We start from the raw sequence: 27479 nt of genomic DNA on the forward strand, positions 1-27479 counted from the left end.
GGGGAAAGATGGAAAAAAAAACATTTGAAAAAACACGCTAATCCGCAAGGGCAAAATGCAACCAGCAGTTAAAAATGTTGCATACTTAGAATGGCTTTTAGGAATCAGGACGGGATTACATCATATTCTCACCGAGCCTTACTGAACATCCCCACTGTCAAACGGCGAAGCAACAATTAAAAAAAAAAAAGAGAAAAAAATATGAAGCTTGCTAGCTGATTTAAGAGGTTCTTCTTTAAACCTGCAATGTGGGTGTTTTGTCTCCCCCTTCTGGTAGTGAGAGGTATTACCTCTCTTCTTTCAGCGCTCTCCAACGAGGAGGGGCGACACCAAGGGTTATCCGAGTTTGCCCTCGCCGTCGATCGCTTTTTATTAACTTTAATCCTTCTTCTGGACACCGAGTATTTTTCTTCCCCCTCCGGAGCGTCAGAAACTTTTCTTGGCCACATCTTTTTCCGCCATAGCGGCCAAGCCCGGCAGCTTTCTGGCACCAAGCCCTGACGCTTCGTCACACGGAGGTTCAGCTCTGGCAAAGCAATCATCGCTTCTTCTTCTTTTTTTTTTTAACGTTATGAACATACAATCAGAAATGTTCGGACATTCAGCTGTTAAGTGAAATATACATCCTTATATAGTTTACATTTCTACGAGTGGAAGTGGAAAACGCAGACATTGCCGGTTGACGTAAAACGCATCACTTCCGGTGCGCCAGCGCGGGAATGTCGCCCCAGACACCAGATTTAAAACTCCGGTATACTGCAAAATACAGAGAGATTTGAGTAGTGGCGACAGGCTTGGTCGTCAGTGTCACGGACATTCCTCTATGTGTACAAGTTCCGCATTCCAGCCTTAACCATATTTATAATGGTTTTACAGTGACCAGCATTTATTGCAGTTTTTTTGGGGGGGGGGGGCAAAGTGACTCTAAACAAATTCACCAATGACATGTCTTAAGCCGGCATCAATACTCAGCATATAGCACAAACGCAGCAACCTCGGTTTGCTTGTGAATCTGTCGTCGTTCTCACATTGCTTTGGAACTCAGATTTGGGATTAAAGTGCAGAAAGTGCACACGGTGACGAGGCAAAACAACACCCAGGTCTGACCTGGCAGTTTGAGACTGGACAATATTTTTGCCGTATGGAAACATGGACAAGGTTCCAGTTTTCTTTCGCCAACGTGGGCTATTTTTCTATCACAACTAAGATGTTTTCATTAACCTTTGATTCCTCTGTGAGGACAAACTGAAAATCTTCTGTGGAATCTGGAAAACCTGTCATAAGTGCTCCAATGCTAGAAATATGTTTCCGTGTCGACGCTCTCAATGTTGACTTGCACTATTTCATGGCCTTGCTGCGTGCATTGCATTGTATTTGACATGTAGGTTAACCATCGCAGAGATGTTACAATAAACATTTGCATGTCCAGGCGCCTAACCGTCACACTTATCAAACCGTAGCGTGATCTTGATTACGGATCACCCACAGTTACGGGCAAACCCAACCGGCGCAAAGTGCAGTCAGGATCCATAGTTACCCAGTAGACACCAACCGGTTAACACGGCAACTCCAAACCTTAAATCATGCAAGGTCTATTTTCGCCAGTCTGCAGACTTCCTGCCAATACCCCTGGCTAGCCTCATTTCCAGTTTATTAACTGTCTGACAGGTGTTCCAGTTGTGTTTCCTGTGCCGAGGGATTAGCCGATTTCACAGTGCTAGCTCCAGTTGGGCCCTCCACTATAGGAGCTGATGGACAGGACAGCTGGACTGGGCTCACCCCACATATAGCGCTCAAATTTATGTCCCATCGGCTTATAATTCAACGGAGATAATGCACCGGGGTGCCCCGGGCCTTAGACTGAGGAGACGAGACAGCTGGGGAGATTTGCGGAGAAATTTGTGAAAATATTAGCCAGAAAGTGATTAAAACAACACTCATCGTGGCCACATATCATGTTGGTAACTTCTTACTTTGCAGCGTTGTGATTACAGCTTGACCTCCCCAACACAATCTGCACAGTACGATCACATGGTTGCGTTGCCCTTTCGCATATGCTGAATATGCCGAGGAAATTTAACCCCCTTCACCGTTTGTCGTGTGCATAAAAAACCCTTTCCACGGGATAAGGCACATCTTAACACGGTGAGACGATCCCTCTGCTTGTGGGTGGTGTTGCTCATGTGTGCACGTTGAGCCGGCGTGCACCGTGCAGCGGAGGAGGCCCAGAGTCGGTGCCTCTCCCTCCATCTGCCGGGCATGTCAGCGTCTTGGGTGGACTAAGCATGCAACATGTGGCAGAACTGGCCGCGGATCACAATGGGAGTCCACAATGGAGGGGGGAGGGGGGTGGGTGGGTGCAGAAACCCAAAATGTTGTCCTCAATTTTCCTTGAAGGACCCCTATGCCCCCCAACTTCTAGGGGGGGGAAAATTGTATATTTGCTGAGAAAAGTGAACAAGGGGGAAAGCAGTGTTGTTGGTCTCCATATATTCTGAGTGACTGTTTGGTATGACGGTCAAAACATGGAGGGTTCGATATTCACCAACATCTGATTTATATCGCAGACCATTCAGACTACTTGTATGCCGGATTTACAAGTAACAACGGATTATTAACTGATATCTTGTACTTTGTTGGATATTTTGTAATTTGGTAATAAGATGGGACTTTAACCGGATCAATAAATGCATTGTTTTTGAAATGACCCGCGTGCGTTGTCTTTAAAGGCGGCTGGGCGGGCGTCCACGCTTCAGAGACCCACGCGGGAGGCGACACCGTGACAGAGGACGTGCACGTGACCGTCCCCTTGCACGCGTGCACGGATACTGATACTTGCCAACATGGAGGTCCCACCCCTCACCGTAAGACAAACCGATGCTGGGCTGCATCCTTGCGTCTTGTCTTTGCTTCATCCTCCTGAGCAAACGTCTGGAGAGAGACGAGTTTCACCTTTGACCTTTCGGGCCACGGAGCGCGATGACGTGTAGTCTGGCGCTGTGACGACGGAGACGGGTCAGGGTTTGGTGGGACCGTCACACAAGTATGTCCCTGCCTAAAGGCCTCAAAAGCCGGACCCATCCTGCAAGCTGAGCACATCTGATCTCTCCAGTCCCAGCAAAGTTCACGGGTCAACAAGGGGGGGGGGGGGGTGGTGTCTGCAACATTAACGCAGGAGATAAGCGGGAGAGATGCATGATGGGAGACCTCTACAATAACTACCACTGTATGCTGGACGCACACACACACGGTGGCCACTGAGGTCCCGCCCTATTTAAAACACTTCCTCTGCGGGTCTGACCTGGCTGCTGCAGCTCAGTAGCTCACTGTCTGAGCAGTTTACCACGACGACAGGGTTTCCAACGACAACAAGCCGGCCAGACAGAAACAACATTGATTTACCCATGATTCCACAGGGCCCTGGAGCCGGCGTGCAGGCCACGGGGCGCGCGCGCGTGTGTGTGTGTAGGAGGGGCCAGATTCCTCAGGAGATAGTTACGTTGGGTCAGGCCACCAGACACTCGTATACACGTTGTGCACATAAAGCAGAGGACATATACACAAATATGTATATTAAAATGAATTTAGGAGTAGCAGGGGGACGCCTGCTGCCTGACTTTTTATAGACCTGTTTTTTTGTCCTAGCTGAAATTTCAGAATACTTTTAAAATAATAAAAAAAAAACTAAAACTATTGAGTACTCATCTACCTGTAAACGTCGAGCACCATCTAGCGGTCACATGTGGGTATTGCATCTAACGCAAGGCTGCAGAGGGTTGCAGGTGATACCAGCAGGCACTGCCATCCAGCCCTTACTTACCTTCTGCATAGGGAGATAAATGGAGGAGAAAGGGGTAACCAAGAATATTAAAGAAAAAACAACAACCCACAAACCCGGAACACACACACACACACACACACACACACACACACACACACACACATACACACACACTCCGCATGTAAGAGCTCGAGTCAAAGCCGACTGCCAAGAGTTCACTTCAGATTCATCTGTAATGACAATCATTTTTTTTTATGATGAAATAAATTACCACAATGATCAGAGGATTCAAACAACAATGTGTCTTAAAAACAAGGATGGAATAAAAAACCGTAGAAGCGTCGAATCAAATAAATTACAATCCCGTCACGTCACAATCCTTGAAAGCAGCATTCACCGTCCACAATAACCCAGTCTGTACACATGGCAAAACAAACAGAGCAGCTCTCAGACCGTCTTCTGCCCAGGATGCAAAGCAGGAGACTCCGGCTACGTTATCTGAGATTTGTGATGCATGGAGTGTATATATATTTATGTATATATATATATATATATTTTTTTTTTTGTTATGCATATATGTTGTTAACAGCACCTTGCAGTTTCAGGTTTCAGCAGAGTCAAAAGCCGGAGAACCAGCGTCGCCTCCTCTTTGCTCCCGTGAGGAGTTAAAATGAAAAACTTCACAATTCCATACATGATAAGCCAGTCATCAAAACTGTACATTCAATAAATTAAGTATGCGTCGCCTCCGTTAAGCACACAGTGAAATAAAGCTAGATTACATAATTACACTAGATTACAGGAACCGTAGGATGAATCATTTCCCAGACGAAAGACAAAACAAAAAACAAACACACAACCCTTGTGGATGAGGGATGGTGGGGTGTGGCGAATGATGAATTGCACAGGGCTGAAGGGGAGGGGCTGACGGCTGTGACATCATCGGACCTCTGGCCTCCAATCTCCAACATGCCGTTAGAGTTTCAGTTGAAACCTCAGCACGGTACAGGTAGATCCTTGCCCCCTTGTTCGTTTCTTCTTTTGATTATTTTATCTTGTCTCGCTTACCCCCCCCTCCCTCCCTCCGATCTCCAGCGGTGTCTGATCGCACAGTTCTTTCTGATCTGAATGAGACTGGGTCAGTCCAGATGAGTTGAGGATCAGCAAAGCCCCGGTCCTTAAGGCTTGTGTTTAAAATGGGCCTCCACTGCGAAGACAAGGGAATGAAGACGGGTTACGAGGACGGCAGCGGACACCCTGACGACCGCCACGCCAATGCACTTCATCATACAACACAATAAGCATGTCAGTTATGCTCCAACAGGGAGATAACTACTATATTAAATCCTATAAACCGGCTCCAGCAGGCTTTCCTCCGGCTCAGGAGAACACACCTCACTGTACCCCCCCCCCTTTTCTTCCAATTGTACTTGGCCAATTAATTACCCCACTCTTCTGAGCCGTCCCGGTCGCTGCTCCACCCCCTCTGCCGATCCGGGGAGGGCTGCAGACTACCACATGCCTCCTCCGATACATGCGGAGTCGCCAGCAGCTTCTTTTCACCCGACAGTGAGGAGTTTCGCCAGGGGGACGCAGCGCGTGGGAGGATCACACTGTTCCCCCTCCCCACCGAACAGGCACCCCAAGAGGAGGCGCTAGTGCAGCGACCAGGACACATACCCACATCCGGCTTCCCACCCGCAGACATGGAACAATTGTGTCCGTACGGATGCCCGACCAAGCCGGAGGTAACACAGGGATTCGAACTGGCGATCCCCGTGTTGGTCTTTTCAGGTTATTTCTGACTTTTTTTGTGTGCGTTATTTGTGGGTGCTTGACGGTTGAAAATGGTCATAATTCGACGAGAAAAAGAAATCGCCCAACCTCATAATCGCGATCTCTTGTTTTCCGTCAAACATCTATTTTCCTCACTTTCCGTATATACGTGTTCAACATTCACGTCTTTTGTGCAGCCATTTCTTTATTTTGTCAATACAAACGTAAAATATTCGGCTGTATTGCAGTTTCAATAAACACACGACATTCGCAGGTCACTTTTATACCAAAACAGCTTGTCCCCTGTGGAGTCGTGACCTGGCACGCCAGGAAAATCCCTCTGCCCCATTCGTTTCCATCCCTACAGCCTGCTGGGTTGCGGGAATCGGCTGGAAGGTTCGGGCCTGGTTTGACATCTGCTCTGTCACGGTTGGTCCATCGCATGTCAACAGAGGCTGGCGCAAGTAACGGAAGAAATAAAGCATCAACCGAACGAGCTGAAGTTACAATTAATCCTGAGCTGGCCCGGTGACGGATGGGGCCGTGAACATTCTGCCACAGTCTGTTTTCACCCGTCCAGACTGTTTTAGAGTTCACTGATACTATAGTTTGGGTTGCACTTGTGTAGGTGTGGATTACAATGCTCGATGCCGATACCACATCAGACCCTACCAAGGCCGCGGGGGACAAAAATGTTAAAAGTTTAAAAAATCCCATTAATACAGTTACAGACGTTGCTAGGCCACATAAAACGATTCGATTGGTCGCTGCCTGTCAATATTCGCTTCTCCATCCATTCACTCGTTCTCCAAACCGCTTATCCTGCTCTCAGGGTCACGGGGATGCTGGAGCCTAGCCCAGCAGGCACTGGGCCGCAGGCGGGGGAGACACCCTGGACAGGCCGCCAGGCCATCACAGGGCCCACACACACACACACATTCACATCTAGGGACAATTTAGTACGGCCGAGTCACCTGACCTACATGTCTCTGGACTGTGGGAGGAAACCCACGCAGACATGGGGAGAACATGCAAACTCCACACAGAGGACGACCCGGGACGACCCACCAAGGTTGGACTACCCCGGGGCTCGAACCCAGGACCTGCTTGCTGTGAGGCGACCGCGCTAACCACTGCGCCACGGCGCCGCCCTATTCGCTTCTCATTTGCATACATTCCATCGGCTGATATATTTGCTTCGCTCCAGTGTGTCTTCTCAAAAAGCCAACAAAAATGAAGTCTTTTGTTGATTACATCAAGACGACAGATGGCATTTGGACTTATCGTCCATCAGCACTTCTACAATTCAGTAAATGACAAAAATTTTCAGTGGTCAGAAAACATTTGGTTAATTTACATAATCAAGTCTTTAGTTCAATGACGACAATCAAGTGCTAGACAGTGTTTTTATAATTAGCCAGTGAGTAGCGGTAGCAATGGTGGACAGCTGAAGTCAGTCGTCGTAGCTAAAACACGGCAATGAACTCAGCCCCGTTAGCTCCGTCTGTAACGGAAACACATCCAGGACCAACCTCGTAGAGAACTTGGGCTAGTAGTGTCTTAAGAGTGAGGGCCGTTTCCTGTACCTGCATATTCCTGTGGTCTCATTGGTCGGTTGATGACCCTCTGGAAGGCTGCGATCCAATCCCGTTGCTCGGCCTCGGTTTCGCAGGCAAACAGGAACTTCCTGTCTGGTGTTACTATGGTGATGCCATGGTTCCAATGGTAGCCTTGGGTGGACGGGGGCAGGCCGGAGAGCACAGTATAACTGTTCTCCTTGCTGCCAATGAACACCTCACCCCTGGCATAGGCATCCTGGGGGGGGCAGAAAGAGGGAGAGAGAGAGAGAGAGAGAGAGAGAGAGAGAGAGAGAGACATACATATATGAAGGTGAGAGAGGTGGCAAAGAAAATAGATTTAGAAGAATGAGGTAAAGAAAAAAATAGAGAACGACGCAGATACATATGTGATCATAGATGGCGCTCTTTTCAAAATATCATCTGACTTGCTCGTTTCCATTAAGAACGACCTGTAAGCAAACCACATGAGTCAAAGTGGGAGTCTCTCACCAGAGGGTCTTTAAAATACATCAGTCTCCTGTCGTCCATAGTAAACCACCTCTTCTTAAAGCCCTCCGTGTGCTGGGGAGAAGAGAGAAGAGCCGAGTTACAGCCGCCAGTTTGACGACTGAGACAACTGGTGGCGTTAGCGTTTGGGTCGTGTTACTGTGACGCTGAAAATCAAGGACTGAATTACATTTCTTAAGCCCTGATCTCCTTTTCATTGTGTTGGTAGTGTCTGATGAATGTAGGGGGAAAAAAAAAAAGCACCGACCTTGGGCCCCGTCTTCTCCATAAAGCCCTCCTTCATGAAGTTGCGGGTCAGTTTGGGCACCAGCTAGAGAGAGAGGGGCGGGAGCCGGTCAGGTGCGGATTAGACACTGGTACGAAGACCCAAATCCCACAAGCACTAGCCCGTGTACTTTACCATCTTAAACCAGCAACCTGTCAGTGGCTACTGGAGAGGACATTGGGATTATTATCATCAGGGCCGAACCATCGTGGACAAAAATATCGACGCTGGTATTTCTGTTTTTCTGCAACACGCATCGCAACGTTCAAGAATAACAAGGATTACGTTTCACCAGACACAGGCAGCTCCTAACTTTAAAATCCCCCCCTGCAAAGGGGATTTTAGAGGGGGAAACGAGTCAGTAAATCAGAGCAAATCGTATTATTTGATGGGGTGTCTGGGTGGTGCAGTGGTCTATTCCGTTGCCTACCAACACGGGGATCGCCGGTTCGAATCCCCGCGTTACCTCCGGCTTGGTCGGGCGTCCCTACAGACACAATTGGATGTGTCTGTGGGTGGGAAGCCGGATTTAGGTATGTGTCCTGGTCACTGCACTAGCGCTTCCTCTGGTCGGCTGGGGTGCCTGTTCAGGGGGGACTGGGAGGAAATAGTGTGACCCTCCCCCGTGCTACGTCCCCCTGGCGAAACTCCTCACTGTCAGGTGAAAAGAAGCGGCTGGCGACTCCACGTGTATGGGAGGAGGCATGTGGTAGTTTGCAGCCCTCTCCGGATCGGCAGAGGGGGTGGAGCAGCGACCGGGACGGCTCGGAAGAGTGGGGTAATTGGCCGGGTACAATTGGGGAGAAAAGGGGGGGGGGGGGATAAAAAAGAAAAAGAAAAAATTGTATTATTTGTCAAACACGTTAGCATATGAGCAGTCAAAAAAAGTGACTCTTGCTAGATTTTATTTTCAATCAAGCAAAAGGAGCTTTAGCCTGACATGGCTGATGGGTCCAATTTGCCCTACAATGCATCCTTTGCATTGCACCCGCTGCACATTTGTACACTGGGAAATCAATTTAGATTTTACGTTGCTCATCCTGATCATCACAAATATAAAGGGAAGGATAATGGTTAGGCATGCTCCCCTGTTGGATGTGAGGGATGAGTGTGTGAACGTGCTCAAGGCGTGTTGCAGACTTCAGATGAAATCCTGGCTGAAGCGGGGCGTAGCATCAAACACCTCGAGAAAGCTCCTTCCTTCACAAGGTCGGACTGAAGAGCGCCAAACATTTTTTTTTTCCTACTTCCCAAAGCTGACAGTCTGAAATCCACCCCCACTCGCTTGGCCGGGTGTGCTTTGGTGTGAAAATGGGTAGACTTTCAAGTGGTCCATGGTGTCTGTTCTGTTCACTCTCCTCACAGACGCCTCCTCCACCCAGCAGAGGTCCGAGGCCTCTGAGGAAGACCTCCGTCTGAGGGGAAACGGGTCTGTCTGACTCTCTGCATTGTGATTACAGACACACCCAGAAACACGGCGGGAGATCGAAGGGGGCCGTGGAGGGCATCCGGCCACAGAGATGATGCACAGCGCCGACCGCGCCTTCGAGATGATTCGGGTTGGGAAGGGCGTGACATGGATTAGGTGTGTGACGTGTTCGTACGAAGCGTGATATGAGCTAGTGTGTTTGAACATGCTGAGCTCTTTTCAGCGTGTGTGCTGTCTGGCCAGTAGTGGGTTTGGGCTGGGGGCCAGTTTGTGTGTGTGTGCTTGTGTGTGCATATGGCACCAACACCACCATCAGACACCACATCATTAATTTGGGGGGGGGGGTGCTGAAGGCAGACATCCCGGACAGGTTGGCAGTTCATCGCAAGCCCCCCCCCCCCCCCCGGCTTCACACACTCACACACATTCAGTACAGTGTCCAAATCGCCTCACGTGCATGTCTTTGGACCGTGAAAGGAAACCAGGACATCTGGTGGAGACACACACAGAAGGCCTCAGACGCAATCCAGTAACCTTCCTGCTGCAGCGCCAGCCGGCAGGCCGTCATGCAACTCCCGATACTAACGTGCACTGTTGGGACGGGGGTCGATTCGGCCTAAAATTGCGATACGAAGTTGTGACGGTTTCAATATCGCAGCATTTTTCCTGAATCACAACGAAAGAGCTGCCGTGGGAGAGGTTCGACGCAATGATCTCCGCATCTCTAAATGCGAGGATGTGAGGCGTTTACATGTTTACGTAGGAAAGCACACTCGGGTTTTAAGCTTTTCTAAAACAAATGCATTCTGCAGAGCGTTTTCTCCGGAGGACGGCGGTTTTCACATTTTGCTGTCGATTAGAGGGGATGGCGCTTTAAAATAATGGCAATATCGAATCACGATATTCACAACGTCTCGATGCATGCTCAATAATCCAGTAAGGAAATCACAGAAGGTTGAACCAGTTCATCTGGACACAACGTTTACTGACAGATACGTTTCATCAAGTGTCCTCTTCCGTCTCAACTGACTGCAGGTATCCCCACCCTTATAAACAACACAGTGGCCCAATGACCCAAACCAACGATCGGTTTCATATGCAAATTACCGTGACCATTAACTAGAGCTACAGTGTCCATGTGCACTATTCACAGAGGGTCGGGGAATAGCTCAATCACAGCATTGTAAGATGGTGACAGATGTACTCTTACATCTATTCCCCAATCCTCTGTGAATAGTACACATAGCCACTGTTCATCCACCCATTATCCAAACCGCTTATCCTGCTCTCAGGGTCACGGGGATGCTGGAACCTATCCCAGCAGTCATTGGGCGGCAGGCGGGGAGACATCCAGGTCATCACCGGGCCAACACACACACACACACACACACATTCATACCTAGGGACAATGTAGTACGGCCGATTCATCTGACCTACATGTCTTTGGACTGTGGGAGGAAACCGGAGCCCCCCGAGGAAACCCACGCAGACACGGGGAGAACATGCAAACTCCACACAAAGGGCGACCCGGGATGATCCCCAAGGTTGGACTACCCCGGGGCTCAAACCCAGGACCTTCTTGCTGTGAGGTGACCGCACTAACCACTGCGCCACCGTGCCGCTCATTCATTCATTCATTCATGTATGTATCAAATCGGCACTGAAATATTGTTGTAATATCGATTTGGGAGGCACCTGCTGATTCCAAACTCTATTACCGCGCTACAAACATAGCAGGATCGGTCACATGGTCGCTGTTATCATCAATCTTCTGTTAATATCATCTGTTTATAACTGATACCGCCTCCACCAACAAAGGCATCAATTTGGGAAGCTACGGCTGTTGAACCCTTACAACAGACGTACCACAAAGAAAAGACGACGGTGACGATGGAGGATAATGGACAATAAACACATTTGCTTTCCCTGAGTCGAACCTGTGATGGTTAGTGATGGTGAGGACCCAGGATGCGGTCTTTCTGACACCCAACTCACACGGTCTGGTGCCTGATTCATTCAGTTTGCTAGTCTATTTCATCCCTATTGTAGTAAAAGACACATTCCTTCCCAAGTGTGACAATTGCATCACTTATTAACGAATCCTGCATCACTTATTGATGAAATCACCTCCGAGTGTCTGGCTGACAGCAAGACGGATGCGGTTTTGCAACTTTAATGTAACTTGATGGGCTTGAAAGTGTGGGGGGCAATATCAATCAAGATCCCGAAAAGCAATCCACCCCAAAGCGGCTTGAAAACGTCAAACACGTGTAAATTGATAATGGCCCCAACAGAATGACAGGGCAGAAACCGCAGAACGCACGACGCCAAGTGTCCGATTCTGCCTCCTCAGAGGGTTAAAAGATGACATCCTCACCTCCTCGTCACTTGCTCCCGGGAAGGCAACTTGGAGGTAGTGGAACCTGGCTGCCCTGATAGCATTGAACCAGTCAACCATTTCCTGTGGGGAAAGGGCAAAAGAAAAGGTGCTGTGATTTCATTTCCTGTCAGAAGGCAAAAGGAATAACTTCAGATTGAACGCATTTTGGATCTTGAATGGACGTGACCTCGATTTACGGTACATCTACCTGCAAAGCGTAAACACCGTTGCTATACTGAAAGAGAAGTCACTGTATCATGAGAATCACATCATCCTTACTATTATTATCATCATTATCATCATTATTATCATCTATTATTATGGCAAAAAAAAACATATCACCAGCTAGATAAAAATATAAGCAATAAATAAAACACATGAACAACACCTGAGGAAAAAAGAATAAAGCAAAAAAAAAGAATGGTTTTAAAGCAAGAGTGGAAAAGGCTGCATGCATCATGCACATCGCTCTGCAGAACCGTGGAGCCCTTCACGTAATCCTTCGCCTCGACTGTGGCATTGACCAAGACAGCACCAGCCCAGGGTTTCAGGGGCTCACTGCAGCTATTAGGGGGTTAAAAGCTTGGTGAATACTGCAGTGCCGTCGATACACCCTGGGAGGATGAGGACACGGAATGAACCCGGTGAACTCCCTCTATTATGGCTCGCAGTGACATCATCTGCCCAGCAGAGGGGGCAGTGGTCTCTGGTTCTGTTTCTGGGAGCCCGCTGTGTCTCTCCTCCTGTGATGCTGGTTAAGGCCAGGACCCCTCTCCGAGTCTCTACCCCAGCCTTGACTGAATGTATTCCTCTGTCTCACTAGTTCTCGGTTGATTGACTATGGTTTCCCTTTATCCCTCCCTAGTGGGTGGGGGTCACCCTCTTTTTTTTCCTCTTGACCCTTTGACTCTCATTTTCCTTTAAAGCCCGGAGGAGCAGCAGTGGCGTCATAAGTGATGATTTGTGTGCTCAGCACTAAAATCCCCTCAGAGCGAGAGAGAGAGAGAGAGAGAGAGAGAGAGAGAGAGAGAGAGAGAGAGAGAGAGAGAGAGAGAGAGAGAGAGAGAGAGACGTAGAAGGATACACAACCACTCATACCAATATCTACTAGTACATAGAGCCATGCACGACACACACTCACACACGGGCATTTGTACCCCATCAGTAAAAAAAATTGGCTGGTCCATCAAGCAGATTAGGGTGCGGAGGATTTAGCTTAAATCTGATTGGACGGCATAGATCAGGTGACATCCAGATGGCGTTTCTCTGTGTGTGGTAGCGGTGAAAGTGTGTGTGTGTGTTAATGCGGGTGTGGGTGTAGGGAGAGAGAGAAAGCGAGAGAGAGAGAACGACTGAAGCAAGGGAGTGTGGGTATTTTCTCTTCTGCTTGTTTCCTTGAGGTTATTCTCTTTGAGGGCGGTATGAAGGAAAGTAAAGCTGGAGAGCAGAGACACACAGCAAACGTGCCACCGTGTGGCATGTGTGTCCGTGTTGGCTCTGGTACTGCCGGTCTCATGACGGCCGAAAGGTCCTCACAAGGATCCAAATTTCCATCCGCCTGAAAACAGGGACACTTTGCCGGTCCTCACTCCAGAAGGGGCCACATGAGGGTCAACGTGAGGTGAACCAACAGAAAACACTTAAAAGAGTCCCCCATATACGGGAACGCCAGTGTGCGCAGATGTCAGTGTGGATGCCGCGTTGTGTGTTGCGTACCTTGGCGTCGCCGTGGTAGACGAAGATGTTTCTCGTGCTGTTGTCCTTCAGGTAGGTGATCTGCAGGCCGCAGGGGTTGCCAATCTTGGCCGGCTGGAACGTGGCGTTGAGCGTCTCGATTTTCATCATCGCTTTGGGTTCCCTGGCCTTGGCGAGGGAGGCAGCAAGACAGCGAGGGGACGGTCAAATTTAACCACCGGATCAGAATACAAATCCCAATCCCCAATCCGTTTCATTAACCGATTAAACCCCAACATTTGTAGACTCTTGGAAGACTCGCAGGGTCGCCGACAGGAAACACATGAGCTAACCCTAACCCTAACCCTTATCAAAGTGTAACATCAAGTGAACACAGACATTAGAGAATTCAGCGAATCGTCGGCCTGTTCTGATGAATACATCTTTATTTCTGCCCCATACACAGACAGGCCCGGGTACGTTCTGTGTCTGAACCGACTGAACCCGTCTGTGGATAAACAACGCGGCGGGTCTGTGCTGTCCTGCTTACGTCTTGCTTGTTGAAGTACTTGAGCGCCCCCTCTCTCTCCGACAGGATGAACTTTCGGCTCAGGAACTGGCCGTTGTCTCGCCCCCGTTTCCATAGAAACCCCTCCCGGTACCCTGGGCGGGGACAGAGGAATAAAATAAGGGGGGGAGCAAGAGCGAAAGCGAGAGAGAGAGAGAGAGAGAGAGAGAGAGAGAGAGAGAGAGAGAGAGAGAGAGAGAGAGAGAGAGAGAGAGAGAGAGAGAGAGGTCAAAACACTACACGGGAAGAGGGGGAGAGGGGGAGAGGGGGAGAAAACTGCAGCACTGATGGAGAGGCTGTACAGAGTGGGATGATGTGGCGGTAAAGCTACTTGAAACCCTCTTGAGTGTGAAAAGGAGGAAACACTGGAAGATGCAATGACAGTAAGAAGAACAACGAGGGGAGGAGAGAGAGATAGTGGAGAGAGAGAGAGACAGAGACAGACAGACAGTTGGACAGAGAAGAGAGCGAAGAGGGTTTATACGAAATGAAACGAAACACAACACACACACACACACACACACACAGATTGTCCTCTCTGTGCCAAAGACACACTACATCCCTTTCTATGTTAATGATATGCCGTTCTATTTATACCCTGTTACGTCTTCTCTTTTTCAGTCTATTTCTGTGACAAGTCCAGCCAGAAGAGCTCTCCTCCCCTCTTCCACTATTCATCTATAGCTTCTATTTCCATCCTTCGCTCTCACGTCCAGATCTATTTCTGTTGCTTGGACGGGAGAAGACCGCCCGAGCACACACGGGCGGGTTATCAGGTGATAAGCTAACACTGTTAATCTCGACCGATCGCGATAAGATGCAAACGTCCAGCTTCACGCCCGCCCGCTCGGCCGAGATTACGAGCCAGGGTAGACCGCAAGATTAATAATTCACCTTTTAATTGGGTTTAGGGTCATCCTGGCAGCTCAACCACACAGCATTTCCTGCACCGTGTTCTCTGACCTAACAGCAACGCCCTGTGTTTGGATGCGGCCTTAGAGCCCATTTAGTATTCTGCAACCCCCCCCTCCCCCATACTGTCCTATCTAAATAAAACAGAAAGACCAAAAAAAGCAAACAACAAACAGTCGTGTTAGTCTTTCAGTGGATGCTCTTTCAGAGGGGTTGAAGTCATTCTTGAAGAGATGAATTTTCCTCCTAAAAAGAGAGGCGGGCTGCGACTGTGCCGCCCTGGCTGGGGTGGAATGACTGATGCAATGCCAGCCGGATTCACACTCTCAGGCATGCAGGCGAATACACACACACACACACACACACACACACACACACACACACACACACACACACACACACACGCACGCACACACTCGAGGACCTCCTCCCTTTATTGCTGCCTATTCAAGTCTTTCACTCTGCCTCTGCTGCTTGACACACTCTTTTCCTTGCATCCCATCCCTCATTTCCATCTCAACTCACTGACACTTTCTTTCTGTCTCTCTCTCTCTCTCTCTCTCACTTTGTCTCTCGCTCTCTTTCTCTCTCTCTCTCCCTCTCTCACTTTGTCTCTCGCTCTCTTTCTTACTCTTTTTTTCTCTCGCTCTCTTTCTTTCCTTCTCTCTCTTTTTTCTCTCGCTCTGTAGTTCTTTTTTCTCTCTCCCCCCTCTCTTTCTCACTCTCTCCCCCTTTCTCTTTTTTCCCCCGCTCTCTCTCTTTCGCTCTCTCTCTACCCCCCCCCCCCCAATCCCTCTCTGTCTCTCCCCCGGCTTCATTTTCTACCTCCGTTACATGATACTCTTTTCTCTCCTCTCTTCCATTCCACCTCGCCCATTCCCGGACACTTGTTCCTTATTCCTTCCCACTCAACCCTCAGGTTTCCTCTTCCCACTCCTCCTCCTCCTCCTCCTCCTCTATAAATGATCAACAGGGACGATGACATGTGTGTGTGTGTGTGTGGGTGGGTGGGTGGGTGGGTGTGTTGTGCACCCCTGAATTACAGCAGCTTCAAATCCCACCAAGACTCACCGCCAACAGATTAATAAACATACGCAATCGATGGAACAAAACAGTCCAAAAATGCGCCCCTGTGCACCTTTCCACAGAGCTGACCTACGGCGGATGATAAATCTCCTGTGATAGATCCTAAATCTCAAATATGGGCATCAAAATGACGCGCCACTTTAGAGAGGTAAACCTCTCTCTCTGCCTCCATCCATTTCCCCTTCACCGTATCTGCATCTGGATAACCGGTCCTGACATCTCTCCTGTGTGTGTGTGTGTGAACTGCACTCTCTCTCTCTCTCTCTCTCTCTCTCTCTCTCTCTCTCTCTCTCTCTCTCTCTCTCTCTCTCTCTCTCTACCTTTCCTTTCTCTCCCTCTGTTTCTCCGTGCGTCTCTCCATCCTTGGCTCCATTTCTCCCACACTTTCTCTATCACTCTGTCACTCTCCATTTCTCTTCGTCTCAGTCTTTTCCCCCCCTTCCTTTTATCCCTCTCCCACTTTAAGCTCTCTCATACGCTCTCTCTCTCTCTCTCTCTTTGTCTCTTGCATCTTGACATGAAGCATCCACCTACGCTTGCATTACCTCACCAATCAATAGCCCTCTCTGCCGGACCCCCCACCTCCTCTGATAACCCCCCCCCCTCCTCTGCATACCGGATCAATGCTGACACTGACCGCCGTTGAGGCCAGGTTTCTTCCAACGGTCAAAACGCTCCAACACACACACACGCATGCATGGCCGCAAGCACGCACGAGGAGAGGAGGCAGGGTTACAGTCACGGCCATATGCCTGACAAGATGATGCTTCTCGCTTTACGGTAATGTCATCCCACAAGAATGGCAGCTAACAGAGGCAGAGAGCCACAGACTGTCATGCCCAACGGGTTTTAAGAGACACACCAAATCTTACACTTTGCTATAAAGCCACGTCAACTGAACCTTTCAATGTGTGTGTGTGTGTGTGTGTGTGTGTGTGTGTGTGTGTGTGTGTGTGTGTGTGTGTGTGTGCGTGTGTGTGCGTGTGTGCACGCGCAAATGCACCACCTCTGCCAAGGTTCAGTTTATTGTAAACACATGAGGTCATTGCAAGCCAATAGCAGATCTCCATGTCCACTGGGAGAGTGCTTTAGAGTTAAGATGAAATGCGCACACACACACACACACACACACACACACACACACACACACACACACACACAACTGATTGGTAACTATACTATACAGCATTGTGTGACATTGACAGTGACACTGCAATATCTGATGTAATGACTGCACTTCAGCCTGACAAGCATTTAAACAAAACACAGGGGAGGAGGAGCAGGAGGAGGAGGAGGAGGAGGAGGAAAGGGCTTGAAAAGGGATGCTTCAAAGCCAGGAATTAATGTTTGAGAGTAACCAAGTTCCTCCTTGGTGTTGGAACGTTGGGAAGTGTTTGTGCAGGGAGTTTTCAAGGTTCTGCTTAGCTAAACAATGAATTGCCCACAAGATGACAGATGAGTCATCTTCTCTGGCTTCCTGACAAACAACTCTTCATCTTGTGAGAGTAGTGGGTTTGTTCTCGTCTTCACCTATGAGTGTATCTTTGTCCTTTCATCTCTGATTTTGGGTTGCATGGCTTTGTGCGTTCAGACATGTGGTCCGAGTGCTTCTGTAAGATTGTGTGTTCACATGCATCTCTCTGTGCACGAGTGACGCTTTGTGTGTGTGTGTGTGTGTGTGTGTGTGTGTGTGTGTGTGTGTGTGTGTGTGTGTGTACGCTCTCACCTGCAGAATATGGCTCCTGTTTTTCGATGAACTCAAACTCGTTCCTCTCGTACCTGGCCTTGATCCACTGCTCCCTCAGTAACCTGGAAACAATACAGACAGTTAGCTTTCCCCCCTTAGCTAACCTAGAAACAATACAGATAGTTAGCTTTACCCCGTTAGCTAACCTGGAAACAATGCAGACAGTTAACTTTCCCCCGTTAGCTAACCCGGAAACAATACAGACAGATAGCTTTCCCCCGGTAGCTAACCCGGAAACAATACAGACAGTTAACTTTCCCCCGTTAGCTAACCTAGAAACAATACAGACAGTTAGCTCTCCCCCGTTAGCTAACCTGGAAACAATGCAGACAGTTAACTTTCCCCCGTTAGCTAACCCGGAAACAATACAGACAGATAGCTTTCCCCCGGTAGCTAACCCGGAAACAATACAGACAGATAGCTTTCCCCCGGTAGCTAACCCGGAAACAATACAGACAGTTAACTTTCCCCCGTTAGCTAACCTAGAAACAATACAGACAGTTAGCTTTCCCCCGTTAGCTAACCTGGAAACAATGCAGACAGTTAACTTTCCCCTGTTAGCTAACCCGGAAACAATACAGACAGATAACTTTCCCCCGGTAGCTAACCCGGAAACAATACAGATAGTTAGCTTTCCCCCGGTAGCCAACCTGGAAACAATAGACAGTTAGCTTTCCCCCGTTAGCTAAACCAGAAACAAAAAAGACAGTTAGCTTTCCCCCGTTAGCTAACCTGGAAACAATACCGACAGTTAGCTTTCCCCCGTTAGCTAACCTGGAAACAATGCAGACAGTTAGCCTTCCCCCGTTAGCTAACCCGGAAACAATACAGACAGATAACGTTTCCCCTGTAGCTAACCCGGAAACAATACAGACAAATAGCTTTCCCCCGGTAGCTAACCCGGAAACAATAGACAGTTAGCTTTCCCCCGGTAGCCAACCTGGAAACAATAGACAGTTAGCTTTCCCCCGTTAGCTAAACCGGAAACAAAAAAGACAGTTAGCTTTCCCCCGATTAGCTAACCCGGAAACAATACAGACAGTTAGCTTTCCCCCGTTAGCTACAGTAGCCTCTTGCAAAGCACTGCACAATATTTTTCATTATGGACACAGGAGTGAACAAATCACGACAGTACACAACAAGTAGCAAAAGTTACTCCCTGGTTTGCACATTCATACGCGCGCAGTGAGCGGCGCTAGCTAGCTAGCTAGCGGTGGGAAGATGGCGGCGTGAACACACGTCTGCAGCGGCTTCACCCAGTGTCTCTGTCCATGCCTACGTCTAAGTTCGTGTCATCGTGTGAAGTTTTTATTTTGATCTTCGATTTATATTTATTTTAAATGTCTGGGAGAGCTGGCGTCGGATGGGCTGAGAGAGCTTTGGTCTGCTGCGTCCTGTAGGCCCAGGGACCCCGGCCCTGCTCGGAGCCGCGCCCGGGGAGGAAGCGCCGAGGCGGTCTGGCGGCGGCCTCGCCCAGCGTCGACTGTGCGGGGTTTTTGTCCGTGGAGCGCGGAGGAGGAGGTGCGTCGAAGGTGTCTAGGTGGCTGGTTACGTGTTAGCTGCGTTAGCATAGTGTAAACTACTAATAAGACACGTTAGCCCCCTAGCTAACGGGTCTGGCCCTTTGGCCGAGCGGTTAGTGATGTCGCCCTGTGGTACAGTACACCTCGTATCGAATCCCGCACCGGTCAAGAAAATAACCGGTTACGGTAGTATTAGCTAGGCTGCACCAGGGTTAGCTTAGCACAGAGTCATTCCGACGAAGTCAGTTGCAGGATTTCGCACTTGTGTCACTTTAATTGCCTGTACTTGCCACCATACAATGACTGGTTGCGACGGCACTATGATCTTTCAACGTGCATGTTGTAGACTGATACACTGTTGCAGTGACGAGTCACAGTATATGCACCGAGCGCCGCCCGGTGACCAAGTATGGTACTACAACACAAATACTGGCCCAAAACACAGTCGGTGTATTTCTGACTTGTTACAAGCTGGCGTTGGATCGGCTGAGGCAGCCTGGTCTGCTGCGTCCAGTGGGCCCAAGGCCCACGGCCCTGCCTGGAGCTGCGCCCGGAGAGGAAGCACCGATGGCGGTCTGATAGGGGCAGGCTAAGCTAACTGCTAGCCCATGCAGACGGGCAGTTCCTACAGTCATCCTGGCTGGCTTTCGATCTCTGGACAGTGGGATTTTTGGACTGTGTTGCACTGAATGGACTGTGTTGTTAACTGTGTGTTGTTTTTTTTGTTTATTTTTTTGTTGTTGTTGTTGCTTTGTTTTCTCTGTTTTTAGTGTGTAGTGTTTTGGGACATTTTGGATATGTATTTTGATCTTTTGATCTTTTGTGTTGCACCGCTGTCGGCTGGGTGAAACGAAATTTCGTTGCTTCTGTGTAAGTGACAGAAATGACAATGAACTCTTCCTGATTCCTAATCAACTGATCAGTCACTTACTGGCACATTCTACGAAGGGCGCGTGCTGGCCAGAAAGCAGGGCACTTATCTCTTCATCAAATACACCAGAACGGAGTCGGATTCTGCAGCGCCCCGATGACTCAATGCTAAAATAAAGGAGGCAATCTCCATCTTGCACGGTCTTCTTGCCCTTCAGCTTGTGGAGGCGTGAGCAGCAACAGTCAGCACATCTCCATGCCAACAATCTCTCTCTCTCTCTTTTCTATATCTTTCTCTTGCCCTCTCCATCGCTCCCCTCTCCCCTGTGCCCCCCCCCCACCGACCCTCCTTCTGTGTTTCTGCCCCCCACTTCTTACTTATTCAGCGATGAAACTATTTCTTTTTGACCCAAGGCGAAAAGTAAATCAGTCGAAAATGAAAATGGGCACAGAAAACACGGTCCAACTCTTCACTAGCGGGGTTACATTGAGGGCAACCAATCAAATCTGTTCAAACTGTCTCCTCGTCTCAGCCTGCACAAACACCGAGGAGGACTCATCTATTTTATGTTTGTCTTTCTTCCGTCTTCCCTTCTGCTGCTTTCCATCTCTGCTTATTTCCCTCTCTGGTCGCCGTGTTTGAGCGAACAACATGTCTTGGCTGAGACGGAGGAGGGCAGAGGGACAGACTGAACGGACAGCCAGACAGGTAGACAGATGGATGGACAAATACGGCTCATCCAAGGAGCCTGCTGTGAATCTCTGCCTCTTACATCAACGTTCAGCATTACTCCCCCTCAACATCCCTCTCTCTCCCTCTCTCTCTCTCTTAAAGATTTTTTTTTGGCATTTTCCGCCTTTATTTGATGGTGATAGTAGAGAGAGACAGGAAAGGCAGGGGAGCGAGAGGGGATGACACGGAGCAAAGGGCCCGGGCCGGAATCAAACCCAAGCCACTGTGGTAAGGACTCAGCATGTACTCAGGTACATGCTCTGCCAGGTGAGCCACCGGGGGGGGGGGGGGGGGGGGCGCCCCCACACACACATTTTTAACATACCTGTCGCTCTCTCTCTTTCTTTCTTTCTCTCTGTCTCTGTCTGTCTGTCTGTCTGTCTCTCTCTCTATATATATATACAGTGCATCCGGAAAGTATTCACACCCCTTCACTTCCCCCACATTTAGTTATGTTACAGCCTTATTCCAAAAGGGATTAAATTCCTTTTTTTCTCATCAATCTACACACAATACCCCATAATGACAAAGCGGAAAAGGTTTTGTAGAAATTTTTGCAAATGTATTAAAAATAAAAAACTGAAATATTGCATGTACATAAGTATTCACACCCTTTACTCAGTACTTGGTTGAGGCACCCTTGGCAGCGATTACAGCCTCAAGTCTTCTTGGGTATGAAGCTACAAGCTTGGCACACCTATATTTGGGGTATTTCTCCCATTCTTCTCTGCAGATCCTCTCGAGCTCTGTAAGGTTAGATGGGGAGCGTCGCTGCACAGCTATTTTCAGGTCTTTCCAGAGATGTTCAATGGGGTTCAAGTCTGGGCTCTGGCTGGGCCACTCAAGGACATTCACAGACTTGTCCCGAAGCCACTCCTTCGTTGTCTTGGCTGTGTGCTTAGGGTCGTTGTTGTGTTGAAAGGTAAACCTTCGCCCCAGTCTGAGGTCCTGAGCGCTGTGGAGCAGGTTTTCATCAAGGATCTCTCTGTACTTTGCTCCCTTCATCTTTCCCTTGATCCTGACTAGTCTCCCAGTTCCCGCCGCTGAAAAACATCCCCACAGCATGATGCTGCCACCACCATGCTTCACTGTAGGGATGGTATTAGCAAGGTGATGAGAGGTGCCTGGTTTCCTCCAGACGTGACGTTTGGCATTCAGGCCAAAGAGTTCAATCTTGGTTTCATCAGACCAGAGAATCTTGTTTCTCATGGTCTGAGAGTCCTTTAGGTGCTTTCTGGCAAACTCCAAGCGGGCTGTCATGTGCCTTCTACTGAGCAGAGGCTTCCGTCTGGCCACTCCACCATAAAGGCCTGATTGGTGGAGTGCTGCAGAGATGGTTGTCCTTCTGGAAGGTTCTCCCATCTCCACAGAGGAACACTGGAGCTCTGTCAGAGTGACCATCGGGTTCTTGGTCACCTCCCTGACCACGGCCCTTCTCCCCCGATTGCTCAGTTTGGCGGGGCAACCAGCTCTGGGAAGAGTCCTGGTGGATCCAAACTTCTTCCATTTACGAATGATGGAGACCACTGTGCTCTTCGGGACCTTCAAAGCTGTAGAAATTATTTTGTACCCTTCCCCAGATCTGTGCCTCGATACAATCCTGTCTCGGAGGTCCACAGACAATTCCTTTGACCTCATGGCTTGGTTTCTGCTCTGACATGCACTGTCAACAGTGGGACCTTTTATAGACAGGTGTGTGCCTTTCCAAATCATGTCCGATAAATTGGATTTACTAGTGGTGGACTCCAATCAAGATGTAGAAAAATCTCAATGATGATCAGTGGAAACAGGATGAACCTGAGCTCAATGTTGAGTGTCATAGCAAAGGGTGTGAATACTTATGTACATGCAATATTTCAGTTTTTTATTTTTAATAAATTTGCAAAAATTTCTACAAAACCTTTTTCACTTTGTCATTATGGGGTATTGTGTGTAGATTGATGAGGGAAAAAAAGGAATTTAATCCATTTTGGAATAAGGCTGTAACATAAGAAAATGTGGGGAAAGTGAAGGGGTGTGAATACTTTCCGGATGCACTATATATATATATATATATATATATATATATATATATATATATATATATATATATATATAACACACACACGCATCAGGGGAGGGAGCAGAGTGACATTCACAGTTGCAGGTGTGAAGCGTTACCTCAGTCTGCACCAAAGCTGCAGTGACACGATGCCTCTTTCGCCAACACTCAGTGTGACTTTGTCACACGTCTCTTCTTTTAGGTAGTATTAAAACATTTGCAAAGACGTTTCGATTAGCAGTACTGGGAAACTAACCCCAACAAACAAACGTTGCTTCAGGCTCATGGGTTTTACTGCAACTGCTAGCTCACCGCTTCACTTAAACCTTTCGGTGGATGCTGTTCTCTACACATCCACACAGCACATGCAAGTTTTCATAGGAGTTTATGGTACTTTGTTTATGTATTTTATGGCTCTGGTTAATTACATTCTGCTGTTGTGTCTGGTCCCTTCCACACAGCCAAACATGTTGTAGAGCCGGAACAACGGGTGGCTGTAATATGAATGTAACTTGATTGAAAACCATGCATGCGCCTTTCCCTCCTCATCCTCGTGAACTCGTGAAACGTCACCCATCGTGACCCAAGTACGTGTGCAAAAACATATCTTTGCAATTAGCTAAACATGCTCCAAATGCCGGGATGGGTTTTTGACTCCGCCACGTGACCGAGGATGCATCAGTTGCATTGAGGATGCATGAGCTGGTGACTTGGCAGATTTGAGATATGCAAAGATCCCAGCGTTCATTTCCACCTTAAAAAGCAATGGCAGGGGAAAGCAAAGCCCACAGCTTATTGCTAAGTTAAGTTATTATATATATATTTATTTATTGATTGTGATATAGTCTATTGATCCCCGTAGGGAAATTCTGCTCTGTATTTAACCCATCCTAGCTGAGTAGCTAGGAGCACTGGGCAGCTGCAGCTCCCAGGGCCCAAGTCCAGTTGGTCTTGCCATGCCTCGGTCAGGGGCACGTCCTGCAGAGTAGCAACCCTAACATGTCTTTTGATGGTGGGCGAAACCGCAGCACCCGGAGAAAACCCACTGCAGACACAGAGAGAACATGCAAACAAGGTTGGCCCACCCCGGGGATCGAACCCAGGACCTTCTTGCTGTGAGGCAACAGCGCTAGCCACTGCGTCACCGTGCCACAATAATATCTATACTAGGACTGTTAATGTATTACCAATCAATCAATCAATCAATCAATCAATCTTTTCTAGCTGCAACAGCCACCCAGAATTCATTTCTGGGAAAATTTGAGGCGAGAAATTAACAGTGTAGATTTAAAATACAAAAATACCAATTTCATCCACCCATCCATCCGTTACCCAAACCACTGATCCTGCTCTCAGGGTCACGGGGATGCTGGAGCCTATCCCAGCAGTCATTGGGCGGCAGGCGGGGAGACACCCCGGACAGACTGCTAGGCCATCACAGCCCCCCCCCTCCCCCCCCCACACACACCTAAGGACAATTTAGTAAGGCCGATTCACCTGACCTACTCTTTGGACTGTGGGGGGAAAGCGGAACACCTGGAGGAAACCCACCGATACCAATTTCAAAATATCAATTTCATTTCTGCTAATACCAAAACATCAGCTTGTAATTTTCCACTTTCATTTTGGAAAATACCAATTCGTACATTCCCTCCGGCTTTGTCAGAGCTACAGGGAGCACCGCCATCTCTCGGTGTCGTGCAATAACCGGCATGCACCCCCCCCAACCCAAGCTGCAAACTTCTCGAGCTCTCTACGTGCTCGTTTGTTCACCCTCCTCCTCCTCCTCCTCCTCCTCCTCCTCCTCCGGTCTGTACTTCCAGTACTCGCTACTGAAAGGCATCTGGGGGACTGCCAAGCCGGCGTCAGCCGAGTGTACCGGTGTAAAAACAAAAAAACCGGAACATCTCGAACCGCCGCCGCGAGCCCTTCCAAAAGGACCATTAGACACTGTGGACTTCCCCGCGGAGCACGCCAGCCTGCCATGTCAATCATGAACTGTGTTTCTAGTCTTGCACTTCCGCTTTCTTAGTGTGAAACCCCGTGCGGCGTCCACACGAGCCGCGGCCGGGCGACTTACTTGCAGTCGGTGTGTGTGGGTCTGTAGTAGAACGCAGGGACCTTCTGCTCGTACTTGGCCTTGGCGGCATTGTTTCCCATGGCGGCCATCAACTGGAGGGGAAGAGACAGGAAACCACCGCTCGGTCAGGCCAAACCACATGAGGGCCGTTGTCAGAAACTCAAATGAGCACTTAGGGAGAACGCGGTGTGGACACTTCTGCTGCTGTGAGGCGCAGGTCAACAAGTAAGCCACAGTAATAAGTACAACTTGCAAAACACATGAGTGGACCCCCCCCCATTTCTTTTCTAACTAACTGTATCCGGCCAATTACCCCACTCTTCCGAGCCGTCCTGGTTGCTGCTTCACCCCCTCTGCTGATCCGGGGGTGGAGGAGAGGAGGGCTGCAGACTACCACGTGCCTCCTCCCATACATGTGGAGTCCCCAGCCGCTTCTTTTCACCTGACAGTGAGGAGTTTCACCAGGGGGACGTAGCGCGTGGGAGGATCCCGCTATCCCCCCACCCCCCCCACTGAACAGGCACCCCGACCAGCCACAGGAGGCGCTAGTGCAGCGACCAGGACTTAAACCCACATCCGGCTTCCCACCCGCTGACACGGCCAATTCTGTCTGTAGGGACGCCCGACCAGGCCGGAGGCAACACGGGGATTCGAACCGGCGACCCCCGTGTTGGTAGGCAACGGAATAGACCGCTACGCTACGCGGACGCCCCGGGAAGCCGCAATTTAAGAGTGGCTTTGGCAGGACAACAAACCATCAATAATCCCAACAGTAATCCTTGGAATCAAAAAGCAGACGGCAAAATGACTTTCTAATTAACATGAGCGTGTGCAGCCACGGATAATCTGAGGCCCGAGCTGAATTCTGCCCTCGACAAAGACCGACCCTGTCTGTGCGAGGGATTAACCGGCGGAAGGCCTAAACCTCGGCGAGAGAGCGTCTGGCGTCCTGCTCTTGTTGTCCCGCCCGGCCGGCCAGCCGGCCCTTTCATCTGGACATAATCTCCATGTGTGAGCCAGCGGAGCTGGACCTCACAACATGTCCCTGTCCTCCTCCTCTGAGAGGCTCGGGGAGGGCCGCCGCACGATGGAGCCAAGTGATCGAGGTCATAATGTCGGCTATTTGGGAAACCAACGGCAATGTGGTTCTGTCTGACCTCCGATAGGTTCTGTCTGACCTCCGATAGGTTCTGTCTGACCTCCGATAGGTTCTGTCTGACCTCTGAAAGGTTCTGTCTGACCTCTGAAAGGTTCTGTCTGGCCTCCGATAGGTTCTGTCTGACCTCTGAAAGGTTCTGTCTGACCTCCGATAGGTTCTGTCAGACCTCTGAAAGGTTCTGTCAGACCTCCGAAAGGTTCTGTCTGACCTCCGATAGGTTCTGTCTGACCTCTGAAAGGTTCTGTCTGACCTCCGATAGTTTCTGTCTGACCTCCGAAAGGTTCTGTCTGACCTCCGATAGGTTCTGTCTGACCCCTGAAAGGCTCTGTCTGACCTCCGATAGTTTCTGTCTGACCTCCGAAAGGTTCTGTCTGACCTCCGATAGGTTCTGTCTGACCTCCGATAGGTTCTGTCTGACCTCTGAAAGGTTCTGTCTGACCTCCGATAGGTTCTGTCTGACCTCCGATGGGTTCTGTCTGACCTCTGCAAGGTTCTGTCTGACCTCCGATAGGTTCTGTCTGACCTCCGAAAGGTTCTGTCTGACCTCCGATAGGTTCTGTCTGACCTCCGAAAGGTTCTGTCTGACCTCCGATAGGTTCTGTCTGACCTCCGAAAGGCTCTGTCTGACCTCCGATAGGTTCTGTCTGACCTCCGATAGGTTCTGTCTGACCTCCGAAAGGTTCTGTCTGACCTCCGATAGGTTCTGTCTGACCTCTGAAAGGTTCTGTCTGACCTCCGATAGTTTCTGTCTGACCTCCGAAAGGTTCTGTCTGACCTCCGATAGGTTCTGTCTGACCCCTGAAAGGCTCTGTCTGACCTCCGATAGTTTCTGTCTGACCTCCGAAAGGTTCTGTCTGACCTCCGATAGGTTCTGTCTGACCTCTGAAAGGTTCTGTCTGACCTCCGATAGTTTCTGTCTGACCTCCGAAAGGTTCTGTCTGACCTCCGATAGTTTCTGTCTGACCTCCGAAAGGTTCTGTCTGACCTCTGAAAGGTTCTGTCTGACCTCCGATAGGTTCTGTCTGACCCCTGAAAGGTTCTGTCTGACCTCCGATAGGTCCTGTCTGACCTCCGATAGGTTCTGTCTGACCTCTGAAAGGTTCTGTCTGACCTCCGATAGGTTCTGTCTGACCCCTGAAAGGTTCTGTCTGACCTCCGATAGGTTCTGTCTGACCTCTGCAAGGTTCTGTCTGACCTCCGATAGGTTCTGTCTGACCTCCGATAGGTTCTGTCTGACCTCCGAAAGGTTCTGTCTGACCTCCGATAGGTTCTGTCTGACCTCCGAAAGGCTCTGTCTGACCTCCGAAAGGTTCTGTCTGACCTCCGAAAGGTTCTGTCTGACCTCCGATAGGTTCTGTCTGACCCCTG

The 27479-nt window shown here is 49.3% G+C and overlaps 1 protein-coding gene across 1 annotated transcript in view; it reads right to left on the reverse strand.

Annotated features, from left to right (window-relative positions):
* Nucleotides 1-4865: 4865 nt before the first annotated feature.
* Nucleotides 4866-27479, reverse strand: part of LOC130127618 (arf-GAP with dual PH domain-containing protein 1) — a 43340-nt gene continuing 20726 nt past the window's right edge. The window contains exons 3-11 of the mRNA XM_056297304.1: nt 24953-25044; nt 17685-17767; nt 13943-14055; nt 13435-13581; nt 11716-11799; nt 7892-7954; nt 7627-7698; nt 7144-7372; nt 4866-4988 (exon numbers count right to left, since the gene is read on the reverse strand). Of these exons, the coding sequence (XP_056153279.1) occupies nt 4960-4988; nt 7144-7372; nt 7627-7698; nt 7892-7954; nt 11716-11799; nt 13435-13581; nt 13943-14055; nt 17685-17767; nt 24953-25044 (912 nt within the window). The 3' untranslated portion in view covers nt 4866-4959. The remainder of the gene's footprint in view (nt 4989-7143; nt 7373-7626; nt 7699-7891; nt 7955-11715; nt 11800-13434; nt 13582-13942; nt 14056-17684; nt 17768-24952; nt 25045-27479) is intronic.

Source organism: Lampris incognitus, chromosome 17, assembly GCF_029633865.1.
Source record: "Lampris incognitus isolate fLamInc1 chromosome 17, fLamInc1.hap2, whole genome shotgun sequence".
Taxonomy (NCBI): Eukaryota; Metazoa; Chordata; class Actinopteri; order Lampriformes; family Lampridae; genus Lampris; species Lampris incognitus.